Source organism: Miscanthus floridulus, chromosome 18 (genome assembly GCF_019320115.1).
Source record: "Miscanthus floridulus cultivar M001 chromosome 18, ASM1932011v1, whole genome shotgun sequence".
NCBI classification, from domain to species: domain Eukaryota; kingdom Viridiplantae; phylum Streptophyta; class Magnoliopsida; order Poales; family Poaceae; genus Miscanthus; species Miscanthus floridulus.
Genome location: NC_089597.1, coordinates 24,381,697 through 24,404,284, shown reverse-complemented (window position 1 = coordinate 24,404,284; position 22,588 = coordinate 24,381,697). Strand labels below are relative to the sequence as shown.

Here is a 22,588-nt window from a genome sequence, read left to right as displayed (position 1 = left end):
CAACTTTTATCAAAATGAGATAATCAATTTATAAGGGGAGGAATGCATGACATGAATGAAATGCACAAGTAATATGATGTATGTACGTGTCGTACGTTCTCACAAACTTATGAAATAAATAATTTCTAGCGACGAATTCGATGGCATACAAACGATCTCTCAAATACATATCTAATACGTTCTACATGATAACATTGTTATGTACCTATAGAAGATTCATTTTAGCCCAATTCCCGATGAATGCACAAAAGCAGTAAATTTTATCTATATGCTCTACATGAATCCCCAGATACGTGTACAACGGTAGTAACTACCCGAACTATCGTCCTATTGACGGCATCGCCTCAACAGACGGAATACCCACACATGAGATACTTTTGTAAAACATGCATAGAACATGTAATTACTCCAGCATCATATAAGCATTCACCCTAGATCGACGGTGTATCCGATCATGCTCTCACAACTCACACTTACCGAGGCGTAGAGGCAATTGATCCATACACTATCACACAAACAAGTGGCACTCATACAATAGCATGCCGTATGAGCAATGAAAGAGAAATATGATGCAAGAACCCCAAGTTAGTACTTAATTAAGCCACCTAGAGTCCTTAACTAGGCATAAAGGATATGACCACTGGCACACTTTTTAGTTTGGAAATCACGTTTTTCAAATGCCTTTTTGTTTTAAATACACTTGTGAACAGTAACATGCTAAACTATGCTCTGATGCCAGCTGTAACAGAATCGACCAATTATACAAAATTAAGTAAGAAAATCATCCGCCAGAGCAAACGATTTAGCAAACTTAAGCCCGTATAACCCGGTAGTCTATGAAATCATGAAGGATTTCAAACCAACTCACATACCAGCCAAGATCATAATAAGTTTAGCGATCACCATTACATATTACATAAAAGTTCGCATCACAGGTACATCAGAGTTTAAACATAGTTATTACAAAATGAGTTGGAATAAAAGTAGCGGAAGCCATTTGTTCAAAACCACACACACTCACACGGAGTTCAAATATAGTGCCAGCTAATGATCATCTCCAACAAAAGCATCAGACGAGACGTAAGGAATGACCATGCCCATGGTCCTAAGCATCACCCATCGCAGGATAAAGGCAGTTGATATAGTAGCCATAATACATCTGCCCATCTGCAACAAGTGGGAATAAAACCCTGAGTATGAGAAGGTACTCAGCTAGACTTACCCGATATAATCGAAAATAAAGTGACACCAAGGATTATGAAGAGCTTTATAGTAGGGTAGCTGACTCATTTGCAAAAAAGAGGCATTTTTAGTATTTGAAGAACCTTTCCAAAAGCATTATTATCAAGTTAATTATTATTAGCCTATCGACTACATTTGCACCTATACTAGAGCAAGCATGTGATTAAGCAAATAATGATAACCAATGATCATTAACAACTTCCATAATGTCATATTCATTATAACTGTCCAAGTGTTCCATCAACATTACTACGATGAAGTCACTCAAGTCAAGTGCTCACTATCCAGGAGTGATGGCGATTCGAATCGATTCCTAACCAGCTGGTGATTTATTCCTTACACAAACCTCACTCACCCGCTAAAGTGAGGTATCGGTTACCAAGTCAACTATCTAGGAAATCTCGAGTTTGTCAGGAACCACATGTACCCGGAGGCCGATCGACTACCCTTTGGTCTTATCATTGCGCCCCCGTGTCCTACCACACTTGCTCCGGCACAGTGCGCTGTGGGCAATCTACTCGGCTCGAATAATCTCCTAGCTTCACGGTCGAAAGGTACTTTATTCGGCCAGCTAAATGTAAGGCATGCGTTCAACATGACCTGAGGCCCAACAACGGTCGGTCCTTAATCAACACAGACAGAAAGCACTACAGTCCAAAACTCTGTAAGTCTCCGTCCGGTTTCAACTTCATTTAACACTTAGTTATATGATGACTACATAGTTCTCCAAGCAGATCTAGGTAACCACATATAGCTCATAGGTGACAGGAAATCACCCAACTTCTACCGGTCTAAGCCAGCTAAGCATTGACTCGACTGCGGATACCAGGGTAACAAGGATATAGTATAACAAAGGTAAACAAGGTATAATGCAGCAACGGTTGCAAACAACTCCTGAACGTAATGCATCAATTAAAGTAAAGCATTTAATTAATAATCGCAAACCGGGGAGAAAAATGCTCTAGGGCTTGCCTCTCTCGAAGGAGCTTGGGTGGTGATCGGGGCACTCCGAAAGTTCCTCAACGTCCTCCTTGTCTACTTCGGTCACTTCCTGCGGCTGCACCTCGAGCTGCTCCTCAGGCTCCTCGGGTATGACGACTGGGCTCTCGGTTTGCGATCCTGTATGATGTAGGTGCGTAAGTGCTTATGCAAAAGGTGCATCGGATGAAATGAACACAATGAATATGCTTGAATGCAAGGTAGTCAACATCATCCAAGAACATGTACTACAAGCACATGTCATCTACTGCATTCTCTTCTACTACTAATATGCTAAGTCAACACATCTCATTAAGTGCTTCAAAGATACACTAAAGCTTCACTAATTTCTTAAGCATACACAAAGCAACATTTGATTAACCCTAATTAATAATAGGTTTGAATAGCAACATCTATTTTTATAGCTTAGAAAAATCTTAGAAAATTACCATAGCACAATACTACCCTAAGTAGTCTACCATTACATTTTTATGGCATTTGGATAAGTGGATTAGCCTACACAAAAATGACAAGCTATGTCATAATTATGCTCATGAAAATACTTTGTACTGTGAAAAGTGTCAAACAACAGATTTAATATTTTTCCTAGGTTCTAAACAGTTAATAATCACTGTACAAAAATTATCACATACATGTTTTATACAAATTTTGCTCTCTAGCAAAAATAACAAAAAACAGCCATTAAAGGCACTTGAACTACACCTCATAATTTTTTTCTATAGGACATGCATGGCATATATTTTTCACAGAAAGTACATTACACAAGAAGAGTAACAAACTTAGAATCATATTTTTCTGATACATATAGGATTTACTAAACAATTTACAAGATATCAGCAATATCAAGAATTAAATAAAGCTCTACATTAAAGTATCTCAAAAATGACATGCAATATTTTTATCATGTAGATCTAGTGACAAGGAACACAACAAAATTTGATTCATAAATTTTGGAGCAAGATAACTCGAGATATACATTTTTCAAGCTATTTAATACATTTGTGAAATCATTTTTGAAATCCTTTTGAAAACCAGCCGATGAAAACGCTGGGTGCACCCGGATCTGAACACGCGTGTACACACATAGGGACTGACAAACGGGCCCAGGGTTCAGCGAGACCCCACCCATCAGCCGAACCAAGACAGAGGAGATCACCGACGGCGAGAGCTCGCCGACGGTGAGGTCTTCGGTCCGGTGAAGGTGACCGGCGTGCTCCCTACCCTCACGTGAACCCAAGGGTGCTCGCGACGTGGGCCAAGGAGCTCGGGAAGCCGGCCATGGCCATGCATGGTGGAGCGGCAGCGTGGGTCATCGCTAGTGGAGCATCTCCAGCCATGGTATGGCGAGAGGAGGTGCTCGGGAGACTCGGCGGCGCAGTGCGGTGCTCGTGCGCGAGGAAGGAAGGCGGGAGAGGAAATGGAGCGGGGCTATCCACACAAAGCTAAGCTCCAGCGAGGAGGAGCTCACTCTGGCGAGGAATTCCTGGCCGAAGAAGACTTACCACAGCGAACTGGCACGAGCACTGGTTGCACGAGGTGGAGGCGAAGATGGAGCAAGCTCCGATGGCCAGGCGTGGCCGGAACGGCTATGCCGGTGATGGCGCGCGGCGGAGCGAGCGCTGCTACGGCTGCTGCGTGCGTTGGTGGAGGAGAGAGCAAAATGGAGGGGCGAGTGTGGCGCCAGGGTGAGGTCAGCCGAGCCTTGAAGGCAGTGCGTGAAGGGGCATGGGGTAGGCTAGGGCTGCCTAAAGGGTCGAGATGACGGACTAGAGGGGGGGTGAATAGTATTTTCTAAAATTAATCATGTCGGCTAACCGATATAAATGCGGAATTAAAACAATCGGTCTAGCCAAGACTACACCTCACTATATATGTTCACTAGCATCTTGCAAAGATACTTAATTATGCAACAAAGGTGCCGGGCTAGCTAGAGCTCTCCTAAATAATTCTAGGAGCAAGGTTACACAAACCTATACCACTAGTACTTTAAGCAACAAGGGAGCTCCTACACATGCTAGTAAGCAAAAGCATAAAGCTAACTAAGCTTACTAGCAATGCTCAATAACAAGGCAATCAATGCCTAATTAGAGAGCGCAATTACTTAGCTACACAAACTAAGTAATGTGACTAACAAGGTTACTAAAACCAAATTAGCCACGCACGGGAGCTACTTTCTATGCTACACAAGCAAGAAGGTAATTAGTAAGCTACACAAGCTATTTAATTACAAGAGCAACTATACAAGCTTAATATGCATAAAGTAATTGCAAGCTTGTGTAATGGGGATGCAAACCAACAGGACGAACAAGGTTGACACGATGATTTTTCTCCCGAGGTTCACGTGTTTGCCAACACGCTAGTTCTCGTTGTGTCGACCGCTCACTTAGTGGTTCGGTGGCTAATTAGCATCACCCGCTAAGCCTGCACATTGGGCGCCGCAAGAACCTACCCCTTGAGTGAGGGTAGCTCAATGACACGCTTTACTAGAGTTGCTCTTTACGGCTCCCGCGGGGCGAGCACAATGCCCCTCACAAGCACTTCTCCGAAGCGCCGCACAAACTTCTTGCGGGCTTCAACGGAGACCACCACCAAGCCGTCTAGGAGGTGGCAACCTCCAAGAGTAACAAGCACCACCGGCTTACAACTCGATCACCTAGTGCCACTCGATGCAACCTCACGATGCAATCACACTAGAATCGCTCTCTCACACAATCGAATGATCACTATCAAGTATGTGTGAGATGGAGGGCTCCCAAGCACTCACAAGCATGGACACTAAGTCCCCCAAGATGCTCAGCACCTGCCATAGCCAAGAGCCACTTCTATTTATAGCCCTAAGGGCTAAACTAGCCGTTACCCCTTCACTGGGCAAAAGTCGGGCTGACCGGACGCTCCGGTCGTGTTGATCGGACGCTGGACCTCAGCGTCCGATCGCCCGCAGATGGCCATGTGTCCTGATTTCAACGGTCACTTGACCTAACCGGACACAACAGCTTCAACTAACTGGACACAGAAACCCCAGCGTCCGGTCATTTCCAGTAAGATACCGGTCATGACCGGACGCGTCCGGTCAGACATGATCGGATGCTGCACCAGCGTCTGGTCACTCTCCAGCTTCTCCGCTCTACCTGTGTCACCATATGTCACTCTGACCGGACGCAGGACCCCAGCGTCCGATCACTACATGACCAGCATCCGGTCCACTATGTGAGACCTGTCTTTTCTATTTAGGGCGCCGGTGGCACCGTCGGACTATCCGCACTCTATGGGCGGACACTCCGCCGGTGGAGTTCCTTCACCAAGTTGATCCACATCAACTCCAATTTCATCACCTTTGTAAATGTGCCAACATCACCAAGTGTACACCACCATGTGTTTGTGTGTTAGCATTTTCACAATTATTTCCCAAAGGATGTTAGCCACTCAACTTGCCACGCCACTCGATCCTAGCGACAATGCAAAGTTAGATCACTCGAGTAGCACTAGATGACCGATATGCAAACAAGTTTGCTCCTCTTGATAGTACGACCATCTATCCTAAACCCGGTCATAAACTTCTCTACACACCTATGATTGGTGAAATGAAATGCCCTAGGTTATACCTTTGCCTTGCGCATTTCCATTCCATCTCCTTCAACGTCGATGCAACATATGCACCAACACGATCAACAATGATATGATCCACTTCATATCATCACATGATCATATTGGTTCATCGATCTTAACTTTACATGCTTTTCACCGTTGCCTTCATCCATCGGCGCCAAGTCTTGCTCAAGCTTCACCACCATGCGGTCCATCACTTCAAAGCCTTTGACTTGCCCTTCACGCTTGCAACTGGTCCATTAAGCCAAGTCTTGTCTTGATCTTCTCCACCTTGATCACATGACTCAATGTCATGTCTCATGTGCAATGAGCTCCTTCATCATCACATGTGTGAGCTTTGCAACATCTCCAAGCCATTTTCACCTTCATGGCATATGTTGCTCACACATATGTACCTGTGGACTAATCACCTGTGTATCTCACATAAACACAATTAGTCCACCTAAGTTGTCACTCAATTACCAAAACCAAACAAGGACCTTTCAATCTCCCCCTTTTTGGTAATTGATGACAACTCTACAAAGATATATAAATTAAGCTCTTTTGGATTCATGTTGCTTGCCCAAGCAATTTTACCATATGTAAATGATTTTTGACAAGTACCACAAACCCAAATTGGTAGTATTAGCTCCCCCTACATATATGCTAGAGTATTTAATTTTAAGCTTGCACATATGTATAGATTAAAATTGTGGGAGAGTAATTACTACCGAATGATGCTAAGGTGCATAGAGTAAACCTTTGAAGTGTGATACCAATCGGAGTTGCACCTTTAAGTTCATCCTTAGCACCATGGTTAGCTAGATGACACTTGGAAATAGAAACACTAGATACCTCATGAGATCAACATTAAAAGTAAGGTACTAGCATTATTTGAAAGCATACCAAGTGTCTAGCTATCATCCTAAGCATGCTAGTTATCAAATCATCATTCAAGTTCTATAACTAGCATACACCACACAAGCATGCATATTGAATTTGAAAGTTTATGCAATGCAAGCAAGCACACATGAATATGTACATACCAAATGCAATCAATCAAAGTTCATGAGCTTGCTCCCCCTACTTGTGTGCTTCTCTTGTCCAAGAATTTTGATCCATCTCTTTTCTCTAATGTTGCTCCCTCTTTGTCCATGTCCATGTCCAACCTCTTAAGCCTCTTAAGCTTTCATATCTTATCTCTCCCCTTACACAATTTATCTTTCCCCCGTATAAAGGCTTTCATATCTTTGTACAATCTCTCCCCCTTTGTCATCAATTTTCATAAAAGGTGTGCTTCTCATTGATGCAAAGGTATGCATTTTGGGGTAGATGGTTGAGGCTTGAATCTTGCATTTTTTATGGACATTACTTGACTGTTGGAATGACACCACTTGTAGATACTATTTAGAACTTGTAACTTGTAATACATGTATCTTATCATTCTATGTATGGGTCATCCATTTTATTGCACTTAAGCTCTTGTAGGTGAGGGATGCATTCTTTATTTGATGATCACTTAAAATTGAGGATCACTTGTGGAACCATCTTTTGCATGATTGATATCACTTGTATGATTTATACTATATGTAGATGGGATACCATTTGAGATAATTTTCTAGTATGGAACCATTTGTTGGATTTTTCCATAAAACCATTTCTTGAGCATTTGTTATCTTTATGAGTACTACTTATAGGATATCAATTGTGAGTTAATCTAGACATCACTTATGAATTCTTGATGAAATACTTACATCTAGATACCACTTGAAACATACAAATTAGATATCCATTTGCATTGTTGTCTTGTGCTTGTACTCTTATCATTATCATGAGCTTCTTATGTGACTTGAACTAAATTGATTTGCTTAAGCTTTCAAGTCTGGTTTGAACCAATGACAAGCTTCTTCACACCTCATATAAGGGTTATCTTGCCAATGTTGTACTTATCACTTGTTAGCAATCCAAATTAAGTCAAGTACTTAGGTTTACTACCTCATAAACAAATTCACATACTAACCACTAGATCAAATAATCATTCAAGCAATAGTGGTAGGCTATGAATTTTAAACATTTCATTTGTAATGCATGATCCTATGAAGCATGTACTATATGCACTAACCGCATACTAGTGAGGGATAAAATGATCATACACATTACAATGATACCTTTGCTATGTTGGAGTAGAGAATGGTCATATAGATTCCAATTCATTACTCTAATAGCAATGTGAAATCTAATTATAAGCTTGGTGAAGACCAATAGATACCAATTTAAATTTCATTCTTCACCCATATGATATGAATACCACTTATGATCAAGTGCACTTTCTTGTTGTGGTTGACTTACTTCATCTTTTGATCTTAGCTTGCATGAGTGAAGTATTTGGAATACCACTTAAAATATCATGACTAGCTCTCTTTTGGGTGTTGCTTGCTTTTCTTGGTCAATCCTTTTGATTGCTTCAACTAAGCATTTCAAATGTTCCTCGGATCACCACTTCCATGGCCGAGAGCCACTTCTCTTTATAGCCCCAAGGGCTAAACTAGCCGTTACCCCTTCACTAGGTAAAAGTCGGGCTGACCGGACGCTCCGATCGTATTGACCGGACGCTGGACCTCAGCGTCCAGTCACCCGCAGATGGCCACGTGTCCCGATTCCAATGGTCACTTGACCTGATCGGACGCAACAGCTTCAACTGACTGGACGTAGAAACCCCAGCATCTGGTCATTTCTAGTAAGATACCGGTCATGACCAGACGCGTCCGGTCGGATGTGATCGGATGCTGCACCAGCGTCTGGTCACTCTCTAGCTTCTCCGCTCTGCCTGCGTCACCATACATCACTCTGACCGGACGTAGGACCCCAGCGTCCGGTCACTACGTGACCAGCGTCCGGTCCACTCTGTGAGACCTGTCTTTTCTGTCTAGGGCACCTGTGGCACCGTCGGACTGTCCGCACTCTACAGGCGGATACTCCGCCGATGGAGTTCCTTCACCAAGTTGATCCACATCAACTCCAATTTCATCACCTTTGTAAATGTGCCAACATCACAAAGTGTACACCACCATGTGTATGTTAGCATTTTCACAGTCATTTCCCAAAGGATCTTAGCCACTCAACTTGCCACGCCACTCGATCCTAGCGACGATGCAAAGTTAGATCACTCGAGTGGCACTAGATGACCGATATGCAAACAAGTTTGCTCCTCTTGATAGTATGGCCATCTATCCTAAACCTGGTCATAAACTTTTCTACACACCTATGACCGGTGAAATAAAATGCCCTAGGTTATACCTTTGCCTTGCGCATTTCCATTCCATCTCCTTCAACGTTGATGCAACATATGTACCAACACGATCAACAATGATATGATCCACTTCATATCATCACGTGATCATATTGGTTCATCGATCTTGACTTTACTTACTTTTCACCGTTGCCTTCGTCCATCGGCGCTAAGTCTTGCTCAAGCTTCACCGCCACGCGGTCCATCACTCCAAAGCCTTCGACTTGCCCTTCACGCTTGCAACTGGTCCATCAAGCCAAGTCTTGTCTTAATCTTCTCCACCTTGATCACATGACTCAATGTCATGTCTCATGTGCAATGAGCTCCTTCATCACCACATGTGTGAGCTTTGCAACATCTCCAAACCATTTTCACCTTCATGGCATATGTTGCTCACACATATGTACCTGTGGACTAATCACCTATGTATCTCACATAAACACAATTAGTCCACCTAAGTTGTCACTCAATTACCAAAACCAAACAAGGACCTTTCACTACCGCGTGGCGTGCGTCGCCGGTGCATGGCGACCACGCGGCGTGCGCAACCTGACGTCGATTGGGGCACTGGTGTGGGCGAGCGAACGACGGCATGGAGGCAGGCTGGGCCGGCCTGGGTGACTGGGCCGAAAAGGAGGCGGCGGCCCAGTAAGGTGAAAAATGAGATTTTCAATTTATTTTCAATTCCTTTTTCATTCAAACAAAATTTTGAACTATTTCAAAGCAGTTTCAAAAGTTGGTGTAAAAATGAAAGTTGTTCCATTTTTCAAGATTTACAACTTTGCTTTTATGACCAAAGTCAAATTCCAAATAGATTTTGAATTACCCAATTAAACTCAATATTAATTCAAAACCCTAATATTGAATAATTATTTTTAAAAGCAAGATTTGGCAAAAATTCAAATATAAACTTTGCTCCAAATTGCATCCTAAATATTTATAAGCTATCTTAGTGATCAAAACAAGAATCATGGCATCCAAACATGAGCATGTCATTTCACATTGTTTGAAACATGAATGAATTTCAATCAACTTAAGCACCACATGAAATGATACTTCATTTCTTTTGAAATGAAATGCGTGAATGATGCTTATGCATGAGGTGATGATGATTATGCTCATGGGATGGAATGTTAGTGCATGCTTAACACCGAGGTGTTACACTAGGTGTCTAGGTCCCCGTCCAAACTAGGACTCCAAGCCTCCGTCCCTGAGTCCCAGACTCAGTGCGGTGCAAGGACCTCCTCCACCAAAATAAAACCCTGACAGTCGGTCTGGAAAGAGCCGGATCCACGATAAGAGAGCAACAAGTCTTTCAAGCGCCTATCCACAAGTATATGCTCAAGATAATAATTCTGTGACTTGCCTAGAATCTTATGCAACGAACGGTCCTTAACCGACCAGACAGAGAACAATGGTGTAACCAAGCTATGACCCGCATCTGCGGCGACACAACTTCTTACACCCACCAATATCCAAACCACATCCCTGCCCAGTCACCACTTTCCTTTCCACCATTTATGTTTTCCAAGTGATAATAATACAGTAATATATTTCCTATCTCTCGCGAGTGATAGGCAATCACTCGACTTCTACCGGAGTCCTATAACATAGCATTCTATACGATCCTGTCATACTAGTAAGACTCATAGGATAAAAATATATATGCAAGTGGGTTTCATTCAACTTCTTAAAAGTTAATGCACAAATATAATTTAAACTACAAAAAGTAGGGGTTATGCACCGGGGCTTGCCTGGGTAAGATATATTAAAAAGTTAGTGTCTGCATCTTCAAATCATCCACCATCAACTGGATAGAAGCCCATTGCATCATCCCCTAGAGAGAATACCCTTACACCATCTTCGGATTCCTAATCATCCTTCAATTGATCAGTTGATCCATCATCGTACCTATATGATATGCAATGCGGTGCAAATGCAAAGACATAATTAATCGATTGTAATCGTGACTCGTAAAATACGATTTATGTCACTCGAGTTAATGGGCTAGTTCTAACGACGACCGTACTTAGGCTACATATACACGTTGTCGGATAAGGCATTATTTCCCAATAATAAATTTTAGTTATATAACCCGAGGCGTTTCTTTATTTTATTCTATCGATTTAATCGTTATTCGCAATATGATCTCATTATCTATTTAGCAAACTAATTATTCTAGAGTTACAAAAATTACAGTGAGTATCTAATATTGCTAGGAGCCTACTGTATAAATTTCAGATTCAACAATATTACCAAATTATCATGGAAATTCCTACAAGTTCTTCTTTTAGCAATATTAAGCATGTTTAAATAATTATAACAACCTAAAAAGCATACCACACCTATGTGAACAAAATACACTATTCGGTAGACCATGATTTTAGAAACTCGATAAAACTGATTTGGCATTTTTATGATTTTTCGACAATTTACTATGAAGTTTATAAGTTTACTTCAGCTTTAATTAGAAAACCCTTAAACTTGAAAAGGGGCCGGCGGCCACTACTGGCCCAGCAGCGTGGGAGCATCACGACCCAGGCGGCGAGCGGTCACGCAGCGTGGACAGCCTAGGCGCGGGAGCGGCACACGGCCCAGTGGACGCGTGGCCTAGGCCAGCAGCGCAGAAGCAGGCCGGCCATGCGGCCCAAGGCGGGGCGCGCGGCCAGCGGGGTAGCGGCCCAGCACAACGGCAGGCCGGCCCAACGCGGTGGGTGGCGCGGCAATTTGCTAAACAGCCCCTGAACTTTCTCAAAACCAAAGTGCAGTCCAACAGGTACTATTCATTCAAGTCGTATTTCGCAAATAAGACCCTGTATAAAATATTTCTTGGACTCTTACCGTTCTTCATCCTTTTCTTCATTCTCTAAACAGAGCACGAATCGGGTGGGCACCAGCCGGTGGGAACGGCGACTGGCCATGGCGGAGCTGTGCGGTAGGGGCGGTGGAAGCGGCCACGGCACGGACCGCGGGCGTGCACGCTCACACGCAGTGTCCGGGCAACGGCGGGCGGCCAAGGCGCGGGGAGGTGCTTCGTGGCTCAGCTGGTTGCGGACGCCGGCGCGCGGGGCACGGAAGGAGCCACAGTGAAACGGAGCCGTGGACGTCCACGTGCGCTCGCGCGGGAAAAAACAGGCACCGGCGGCGCGGGAAAGGAAACGAAGAGCCGCGCGCATCCAAGGAACTCGCGCACTCTCGCGAGGGGAAAAGGCAACGGCGGCGCTGCGGGGAGGAAAAAAAAGGAGGGGCGGTTGATTGCGTGGAAGAGCAGCGCTGTGGCCTGCGCGTGGCGTGCGTGGCGGAGAGGAAAAGGAGGGGCGTGGGAAGTAGAAGGCGACGTGGGCGCAGTCAAATTGGGTGCTGGCTCGGCACAGACGCAGTCCAGACCAGCGAGGACCCACCGCAGAGGCAGGCGACAAGACCGAACGGCAGACCTGAGTTGAGAACGGAGTTGAGGCGCCTCCTCCACGACAGTAGAAAAAAGGAGCCGAAAGCAGCAAGGAGGGACACATCGTACACTCACGCCAGGACACTGACTACTAAGTAAAAGCCAGTGCTACAGGACACATACTAGAAATTGCACCACTGTAAATGAAAAGACAACTGAAAAGATGACACCTGTAGGGACTGTCGGCACAGCAGCCAGTAGAGGAGGAAGTTGGCGGGAAGGATATATTACACGATGAAGTTGGTTTCCTATATATATATATATATATATATATATGAACAAATAAATGAACTGATCATGAGACGATCTATTAGAGAGCTAAGCATATATGCACGTACGTCCGAAGCTAAGCAAAGGTACCTAGATCAGCAAACGAGGCTAGAGAGGGAGAGATAGGAACACAGCGTAGACCGAGAGGACTCAACTTGGTGGGACGTGAAGGCAGACAACGACGCTACGACAAAGACAATAACGCAACGAGACAACGGAGGCAGACTGCGATACAGCTCCGACGTGGTCCGACAACGCGACGCGGATGTGAACAGCGAATTATTTATAAAAATTGTTTTCACGCTTAATCACATAAACAAGCCATTCGCCCTTTTATTTGCTATCAGACATACATAAGTCAAATTTTAAAATCCGAGAAAAATCATTTTAGAAATTTTTTTAGGCCTAAATCTCGGCGCTAAACAAGCTCATAACACCGGGGTGTTACCGTATGCACCACCTTTGGTTTTTGTATACTTTGACCAAGTTTATAAAAATACACCGGCGTCTATAGCATCAAATAAACGCACTTGAAAACCTATTTCATTTTGATTCACAACTATTTTGACGCTATAGATGTTGCAATTTTAAAAATTAATTAAAACTATAAAGTTTAACTTAAAACAAAATTAAAACACTTATTTTGGATTGATTGAGTACCAATTTTATGAGATACACAACCATACTACAGATAGCTCTTCTAAGTGTTTTTAGCGAATTACAAATTTATCTAAACGAATTTTATCTCTTTTTTAGTATTTTGATAAAAAAAACTGCAAGGTTTAGGAGGATTTGCGCGCCTTTTTTCTCTTTTTCTTCGGATGTAATAGTAATAAAGATTTCAAACACCATGTTCGCTTGTTGGTTTCAACCAGCCCAAACCAGCCAACCAACAGTGTTTTCCTCTCACATAAAACCAGCACCAACCAGCCTAAACCAGCCCAGAAACCAACCAGCGAACAGGCCGAAAATAATCAAGGACATAACACAATTTGCATGTGAATGAATCTACCTACCTATCTACCTAATAATTAGTACTCTTAAAGCTGTATAACACAACCCCTCTCTCATATTACTGTACATTAACAGTAATTCTACCGGAACCGTCCGATCCTTCCGACTCTCGCATGCGACCTCTCCGGCACCGTCCACGCGTGCTGGCTTCTCGAACCACCTAGCGGCGTCACGTCCCCTGCATCCGTCCGAGAAAAAGAAGAAGAAAAAAGGAAAGACCGCGGCCTCGCAGCACCTACGCCGCCAGCCGCCGGGTCGCGCGTGCGCCCGTGCCGTAATCCCCGCCGCCGCATCCGAATCTGCCGGCCTTCCCCCGGTAGCGGCTCGCCGTGGCCTCGCACCACCTCCGCCGCCAGCCGCCGCGTCGAGCGCGCGCCCGTGCTCCCCCTCCGCCATGGCCACGGCCATCCTCGCCTCACCACTACGTCGCCCCCTCCACTCGCGGGGCTGAGCTCGGACTCCGCAGCTGCGCCAGCCTGCCGACACCCTCCGGTAGCGGTGCGCCGCTGCCGCAGCGTCACCTCCGCGGCTGGCTGCCTTTTGCATCCCAGAGGGCACGCGGCCCTCCTTAAAACCGCTGCACAGGCCCCCCTCAGCTCCTCTCTCGCTTATTAGTCATTCATTCTTTTTTTCGCAGATTGAGAAACTGATGGAGAGGACAAACTCAGCGCATGCAAGGTGCTTGCTGTATTGCCTCTACCCACACGTATATCCTTTTTTTAGTTATATTACTATTGCTCCTTTCAGTTCGTTCATGTACACTGTTCACTGATATGGAACTCTTCTCCTCCTGCTGCAGCTCACAAGAAGCATGATGAGGCCTTCCTTCCAACAAAGCATGTAATTTTTTTGATTCCAGTAGGATAAGTACATAATTTCCAAACATCTTGTACAGTAGTGCTTCAATTCTATGGATTTCTGAAAAAAAAAGTTGCTTACTGACTTTGGAGTTTCACTGTCTCTAGCATTCTATATTCATAAAAATGCAAAGGTCTCCTACAAATGAAATGATAATAGTGCATTTTGGGTTAAAAATCACAATGGGCTGAATGCAAAATTTATATAAAACTTAGAGGACCTTAATTAATTTAGATGACTACAAAGCAGGATACAAATTCCAAGTAAATTTTATATGCTTCTGCAATTTTATAAGTGTTTCTTTGCTTCTGCAATTTTTGTTTTTATAACAGTAGGACCTTAATAGAATTTTGCTTCTGCAGTTTTGGTTTTTATAAGTGTTTCTTTGCTTGGGCAATAGGAGCTCCAAATATCTTATATGCTTCTGTAATTTACACCATTGCTAAGATAGCTCTCCTTAGTGCTGCTACTGCAGCCTTCATCATATCCTATACTCGTATAAAGCTAAACCCCACTACCCATTTCTCTTTGATTTCGTGAGGCCACGTCATCGAAGGGTCCCACAAGTCACTATGCTCAAAGCTAAACCCCACTAACAATGCTATCTGATACTAACGTCATCATCAACTAATACAGAAGAAGCATCGTCAACTAATGCAGAAGAAACTGAAAAGCTGCACGGCATCAAGTCGACTGGCCTTTACAATTCCAATCAACTGAATAGGTTGAGAAACCGTCGTCATGCAAAAAGCGTGTGAGGAAGAGAACGAGATTGTGAAAGATATACTGCTCTATTGCTCGCTGGAATATACTGCTAATTTGGATTTGGGTATCCCCCGATGAAAACAGTCTACATGAAACAACTAGCTGAATGAAATGAAAACGGTGATAATTATGAACACTTTTTTTGGCAATAGCCTTCTCAATCAGCTTTCTGCATGATGAAGAGTGTTTACTGTAATTTGAGTTGTTCAATAAGCAATTAGCTACTTACGTTCCCAAATTATACTTAAGTTTTAAATACTTTGTGCTCCATAATAATAATAGTAATAATATGAGATGAATCTATCGCTAATTCCCATAGCAACACGTGAAAACTCCATCGCTGATTCCCGCGGCAACGCTGGGGGAGTTGTTCTAGTTGTTGATAATTGGCATCCCGCCAGCTGTTGATCTTGCCGTCGCCGGGGAGGCCACATCTAGCCCAACGGAGGCCGCATCCCACTAGCTGTTGATCCTGCAAAAAAAAGTAACTTTTTCCCTGTTGTTCATTACTGTACACTGACATAAAGGAGAAAGGCTACACCTAAAACAGGTGCTGAAATGAATTGATCCCAGTATGACACTATTTTAATCTTAAAAGAAGGCTAAGAGGTCTAACTCCCATCCTCACCCAGTCACCCCTAGAAAATTCAGCTTTGTTTCATAGTCACTACATGGTGATTACTACAACATGCACGAATTTTATTATTAGAAAGTCTAATCTTGAGTTAGTGGATTTACTGTCCTACTGTTACTGATGCGACTCTGCAGAAAAGATAGTACGGAGAAACTAATGGTGTTCTTGGATGTATTGAGCAATGGGATGCTATACCAAATACTGATGTTGCAGTTGTGTTCAGCCCTTGACAAAGGTGAAATTATTTGTCCTCACTATTTGTTAGTTTACATCTTTAGAAATAATCTGAACTTTGCAATTTGGGGATTACTCTATGAAAGAAAACCAACGAAGCCCAATCACACAGTGTCCTGAATTGCTAATGCGTCATCATGTAACCCTTTTCCTTTTAATGCGATATATGTGATTGAGGACTTCATTTCAACATGTGTAAGCAACTTATGATCTTAAGAGAGACACTCTTTTTTGCAGGTAGCAAAATGTGGTACAACACACACTTTCAGTAATTATTACACATGCCAGCGACATTGTTCCCAATACAAGAGAAGAGCTCCAACTTTGCACAGGTCGCTCTGGTGGAAAGATGGTGGCCCAACCTTTTCTTCTTGCGTATCGAACTAGCAATGGCTACTTCCCAACAGTTTTACAGGGAATGGCTGCTTTCCTACGGTTTTACAGTTTGAGACAAACAATTCTCTTCGAGCATGGAATTGCCGCTGCGCAATGCAGCCTTATAGCTATTGAATTATACGTATACATATATGTGTAAGGACAATCAATTACTCATCTATAATGATCATAGGTTTAAGATCGACTATAGATACATGTGTGTGCATAATCGATTACTCACCTATACATAGATATCAGCTGGCTTGGTAGTGGGGTTCTGGCTAGTTATTCTTAGGCCCTGTTTGGTTTCGACCTCATAAAACTTTCTTAAAAGTTTTAGGTAGCCTTCTAAAACCTCCTAAAAGAGTGTTTGGTTGCACCTCCTAAAACTGACTAAAAGCAGTAAATGTTGTTGAACAAAGATACTTTTACCCTTCTTTAGAAGCGAGGGAGAGGGAGGGGGCAATAAATGAGGGGTGGTGGGGGTTTAGGAAGGACTTTAGGAGGTTTTAGGAGGGGGTGGAGCTCCTAAAGAAAAACCAGCCTCCTAAAACTTTTAGGAGGTTTTAGGAGGTGGTGTTTGGTTGTTTAGACAGATTCTATCCAGATTTTAGCTCCTAAAGCTTTCAGGAGGGGTAACGCCTTATTCTCCTCAGGGTAAATTGGGTGGCATTGCTAGTTTCGCACACATCCAAGGTCTGCAACGAAAAAACACACGAGCCTCTTGCCCGAGCCGCCTCCGACTCCCACCCTTCTTATACCCGGGAGACTAGGGTTTTAGTGGCCTCATTTCTCTCTCTTCTCCCGCCGCCCAGCTCCGCGCCCCTTCTCTCTCCTCGGCGGCGCCGCGGCGATCAAGTGCGAATCGAGTGCGAGACGGGCCTAACCGAAGAATCCATTATGGGCGGCGAGAAGGAAACCTTTGATATGTCCGACCTCAACGCCTCCCTCCCCGCGGCCGCTGCAGGTAACCGCCCGCTCCGCCGACGCCGTATCGCATACGCTCGCCCCTAATCGATCCGCGTTGTATTTGTGGTTTGCCTGTAGCCCTCAGCGCCGAGGACCGCGCCGGCCTCGTCAATGCCCTTAAGGTACGCCGATTTGGGATTTGGGTTATAGGCTTCTGTAATTTCCTTGCATGCCTTTTGTTCATGTGTTGTCTGATTCGGTTGCAGGATAAGCTGCAGAGCCTGGCGGGCCAGCACGCCGATGTGCTAGAGTCGCTTTCGCCCAATGTTAGGAAGCGTGTTGAGTTTTTGAGAGAGATCCAGGTTGACCAGACTGTTCCCTTCTTCGCTTTCCGCTTCTATGCAAATCTGATATGAACTGAATGTGGTATCCCTTTTCAGGTTTAGCGTATTTCCTCTCATTGTCTTTTAGAATGAAGTGATGATACACAATTCCCTTAGTTATAATGTTAGCCTGAGTGTTTGTCCCGGTTCTTTGAGGCTATGATGAAGGACTACAATTTGTTGATTTGATGGATTGACCAGACTGCCTTTTGTTGACCATAGGTGTAGTTATTAGACAACATCTGGATGATATCTGAACCTGTAGGACATCTGTATTCAGTTGCTTGTTCTACATTGTTCTGATTGATGATAAAACTAATGAACTGGCCTTTACTCCTGGGTCAGGAGAGCACATGTGATCAATTTTTAATAACTACAATAGTTAGAGATTTTAGCTGGTCCCATGGAGTTGGTTACGGATAAATCACATAAGATTATATGTAGAGTGGATCATTCCATTTGAATCAGTTAAGCCAAAATCCCTCTGGTGTATTGTGTATATTGTTGACTGTTAATAACATCCCACACACCATTCATTCCCCATCAGTCGTCACTAAGTTCAAAGAAATGTTCAGTTGTTCAATCTTTGCATTTGTATTTACCTTGACTTTTAATATGATAAAATGCCTAAACTGGTGTCAGGTTTTGTTTGGTTTAGTAAGAAACCTATTACACAGTACCACTGTTACGTGGATAGGGGTGTGGGTGTCGATGTCTAATTCGAGTTCGTTTGTCTGATTTGGCAATTTTTCTTGGGATGTGCCAAATATACCACTTGGAATCTGACATGGGTGCCCGGGTAACAGTGTAACATGCGTTCATAATTTTGGGTGTTGATGTGTCAAGGAAGGATACATAATTTCTAGCAGAAGACAATCAAGGAGGACATGCGCATGAAACATCATGTGACCTGAGCTATGTTGTAGGCTGCCATTCAAATTGCAATACCAATGCATGGAAACACCTAGGCCTAATGCCAATCATGGGGATGAGGGGAACAAGGCTTGATATATTATTTATATATATATAGGTTTGCAAACAGTGAAGGCACATCATTCTTATTTTTCATCTTCTCTTAGATTTGTTTGTGCAATGAAGGAGTGATTCATTTCCATTGTATTCAGTGATATCCTATGCAAGACCTTTTATTTCCATTTTTGTTACATTATTGGGGAGCTAAATTTTGCAATGTAGTATATGAAATCTTCTATTTTCTTTATAACTTGAAAGCATTTCAGTGCAATGCCATTTTGTGTGCCTCCTTTTAACAACTAATTGTGATAACCTATCTAAACTATGTCAAAGGCCAGTTGCCGAGCCTTTTCCTTTCTTGGTTTCCAAGCATAAAATTTCTTGTTTGTTTCTTTTTCTGCCCTTGAAAGTGTGAAGCCTGCTTGGGGGCACAAACTCTTCTCACTCTGTTCCCTTAGCCTGCACTTAACTATCATGATTGGAACTGAATTCTTTCAAACTTTTTTCTCGGTAATAATGATGTAGAGCCAACACGATGAGATTGAGGCCAAGTTTTTTGAAGAGCGAGCTGCACTTGAGGCAAAGTACCAGAAGCTTTATGAACCTTTGTACACAAAGGTAGAGTAGTTTTTTTTCTTTCTGTTTATACTATTTCATCTAATTTTTGAAAACATCTAGTTTGTGGTGTGTCCTTTTTTGTGCAAATTGCTGGTGTCACCTGTTTTATTTTATTTCATCAGAGGTATGACATTGTAAATGGAGTAGTGGAGGTAGATGGTGTCAGTGATGAACCGACCGGTGACAATGCTGCCGAGGGAAAAGAACCAGATGGTATAAAACTGAACTTGGAACTCTTGTTTAGTTCCCATTCTGAATGACTGATTTGTATTTAAACCATTTTTCAGCTAAAGGAGTTCCAGATTTTTGGCTTACTGCTATGAAAACAAACGAAGTTTTGTCTGAGGAGGTAAGTAATTTGACTGCCCTTCTTTCTGTGTTGTTTTCTTTCAATACATTGTTCTATGATACTGACTAGATTTCTGCTTAAAGATCCAAGAGCGTGATGAAGCCGCTTTGAAATATCTAAAAGATATCAAGTGGTCTAGAATCGAGGATCCTAAGGGTTTCAAGCTGGAGTTTTTCTTTGATACAAACCCATTCTTCAAGAATTCTGTCCTGACAAAAACTTACCACATGGTTGATGAAGATGACCCAATTTTGGAGAAAGCTATTGGGTTGGTGTTTTGTATTCTCTTTTTCCTCTATAGGTTGCTGTCACTTTGTTCTTCTGTATCGCTGCATGTTTGTGCATGGCTTACTGAACACATTGTGTTTGCAGAACTGAAATCGAGTGGTATCCTGGGAAAAAACTAACACAGAAGATTCTAAAAAAAAAACCAAAGAAAGGTTCAAAGAATACTAAGCCTATTACTAAAACTGAGGACTGTGAGAGTTTCTTCAACTTTTTCAATCCCCCACAGGTCCCTGAAGATGATGAGGACATTGATGAAGACACTGTACGTCTAAGATCTGTTGTTGACTTTTTTTTTAGTTGTCACGTTTCATATTGCTCCATAGTGAGCTGCATTCAATGTTCTATGTAGGCTGATGAGCTGCAGGGTCAAATGGAGCATGATTATGACATCGGGTAAGTGCAGTTTGCTTCCATTTCCCAAGCAATCTTGAATCCATCGCCTGCTTATAGTATTCCTGTCTATTATATCGCTCATGTACTGATATATTACTGAAATTGGTTTTCAGGACCACCATAAGGGATAAAATTATCCCTCATGCAGTTTCCTGGTTTACTGGGGAGGCTGTGCAAGGCGAGGATTTTGCTGACTTGGGTGACGATGATGATGATGAAGACGACGACGACGACGACGATGAGGATGAAGAAGAGGATGAGGACGAGGATGAGGAAGAGGACGAGGATGAGGAAGAAAGCAAGCCAGCAAGGAAGGTAGATTTGCTTGACCTGCAATCTGTTTAAATATGGGAATTGAACCTTTCCTCTTGCTAATACATACATTTCATTTCTAATTGTCTGAACAGTCGGGATCCGGTCGCAAACATAAGGTACATGATCAGAAATTCTCACGCTGAACTGAATTGTCCGTATATACCTATTTTCTTATTTTCCAGGTATCGTACCAATGCACATATCTAACTAATGGTGTGTTACAGGTACCGCAGAAGGTGTCGCAAGGAAATGCCGAACAACCAGCAGAGTGCAAGCAGCAGTAAACTGGCTGGTTGCCATTTCCGGCCTGTTGCTGTTGGTGTTTGGTTGATGCAGTATTTTCCATTGAGCTGCCTAGAGGTTATGTCGGTGGTTTTATGCGCAGGCCAGATGTTGATTTTGATATCTCAAGTGTGGTTTTTATTAGGTAGTGAGGGTGTTGTCTGGAGCACTTTGTGCTGCGTCGGTGGATGGAATATTGGTTTGCTACTTGTCTGCTATTGTCTTGGGGTTTCAGCTATGTGCAATCGGATGATATTATATGGTTGTGTAATTATCTTTGCACTCAGCCGATAATGGCTCGTTATTTACCCTAGGTCTATATTGGCTATCTTGAATTGATTTGTAGTTAGCTTAGGCTGTTTCATTAGTTTGCAAGGGATGACTGAAGAGCTCTCTTGTCAACCATTATTCGTGTCTCGTGCTCTATAAGAATAGTTGACAAGATGAGATCTGTGGCGCTGTAGCATGCTGGAGTCGAACATTTTGGATTATTTCAAATTGCGAGTTTGATGATGATTTTGACAGCACTTGTTGATGTTGATGACTCTATCTTATCAACTTGACGGTGAAGGGTGATGAGGACGGGAGGAAGACACCAATTACGTCCCTTGCTTTCGAGCTGTGCATTATCCACATGGCTCTTCGAGGGCTAAATCTGGACGTCCATGGAGGTGTATAGCTAACTTAATCATAGTGTGTAGAACTTCTATCTTCAGGAGTGTCCGACAATTGCAGTTGTTGTCAGCATCCAATGGCATACGATGATTGAAGCATTATTATCCAGCATCCAATGGCATACGATGATTGGAGCATTATTATCCACATGGTTGTTGTCAGCATCCAACGGCATACGATGATTGGAGCATTATTATCCACATGCTTCTTTGAGGGCTAAATCTGGGCATCCATGGAGGTGTATAGCCAACTTAAGCATAGGGTGTAGAACTTCCACCTTGAGGAGTGTTGGACGCTCTTGCGGTTGTCAGCATCCAAGGCCATCGTCTTATTTTCAGCCACAATTGCAAGATTAATCAATTCATTGAAATCCTTGAAGTGAGGTCATAGACAACCTCTCTTGAAGCCTCAAGCTCAACCCGTTCTTGTTTCTAATGCACTCTTGAAGCCTCAAGTTCAATCCATTGTTGAATCTAATGCACTTGAACTGCCTCAAGCTCAACCCTTTTTTGTATCTAATGCACTTGATCTTATCAGTGGACACGTCTAGTGGGGAGGGCATTGATCTTTTCTTTATTTTTTTAGATTGCTATATCAAAAGCAAATGTGGTTATGTAAAAAAAAAACTCGACCCTCGAATAGCTAGATAGCCCGGAGCTTTGCGCTTTAAGAAAGAGACCACTCACGCAGG

The 22,588-nt window shown here is 43.1% G+C and overlaps 2 protein-coding genes across 2 annotated transcripts; both read left to right on the top strand.

Moving 5' to 3' along the window:
* The first annotated feature begins 12,034 nt into the window (after window positions 1-12,034).
* LOC136523493 (uncharacterized) lies at window positions 12,035-16,927 on the top strand. Its single transcript, XM_066517160.1, has 6 exons — window positions 12,035-12,201; window positions 14,012-14,345; window positions 14,485-14,553; window positions 14,647-14,687; window positions 16,239-16,339; window positions 16,576-16,927. The coding sequence occupies exons 1-6, from the start codon at window positions 12,035-12,037 to the stop codon at window positions 16,608-16,610; spliced, it is 747 nt and encodes a 248-aa protein (XP_066373257.1). The 3' UTR covers window positions 16,611-16,927.
* Window positions 16,928-17,224: 297 nt separating this feature from the next.
* LOC136519587 (nucleosome assembly protein 1;1-like) lies at window positions 17,225-21,667 on the top strand. The gene is made up of 12 exons (XM_066512969.1): window positions 17,225-17,680; window positions 17,761-17,804; window positions 17,889-17,984; window positions 19,503-19,595; window positions 19,718-19,808; window positions 19,883-19,944; window positions 20,028-20,212; window positions 20,317-20,494; window positions 20,582-20,625; window positions 20,739-20,940; window positions 21,033-21,056; window positions 21,165-21,667. Exons 1-12 carry the CDS (start codon window positions 17,614-17,616, stop codon window positions 21,222-21,224), a joined length of 1,146 nt encoding a protein of 381 aa, XP_066369066.1. The 5' UTR covers window positions 17,225-17,613; the 3' UTR covers window positions 21,225-21,667.
* The last annotated feature ends 921 nt before the right edge of the window (window positions 21,668-22,588 follow it).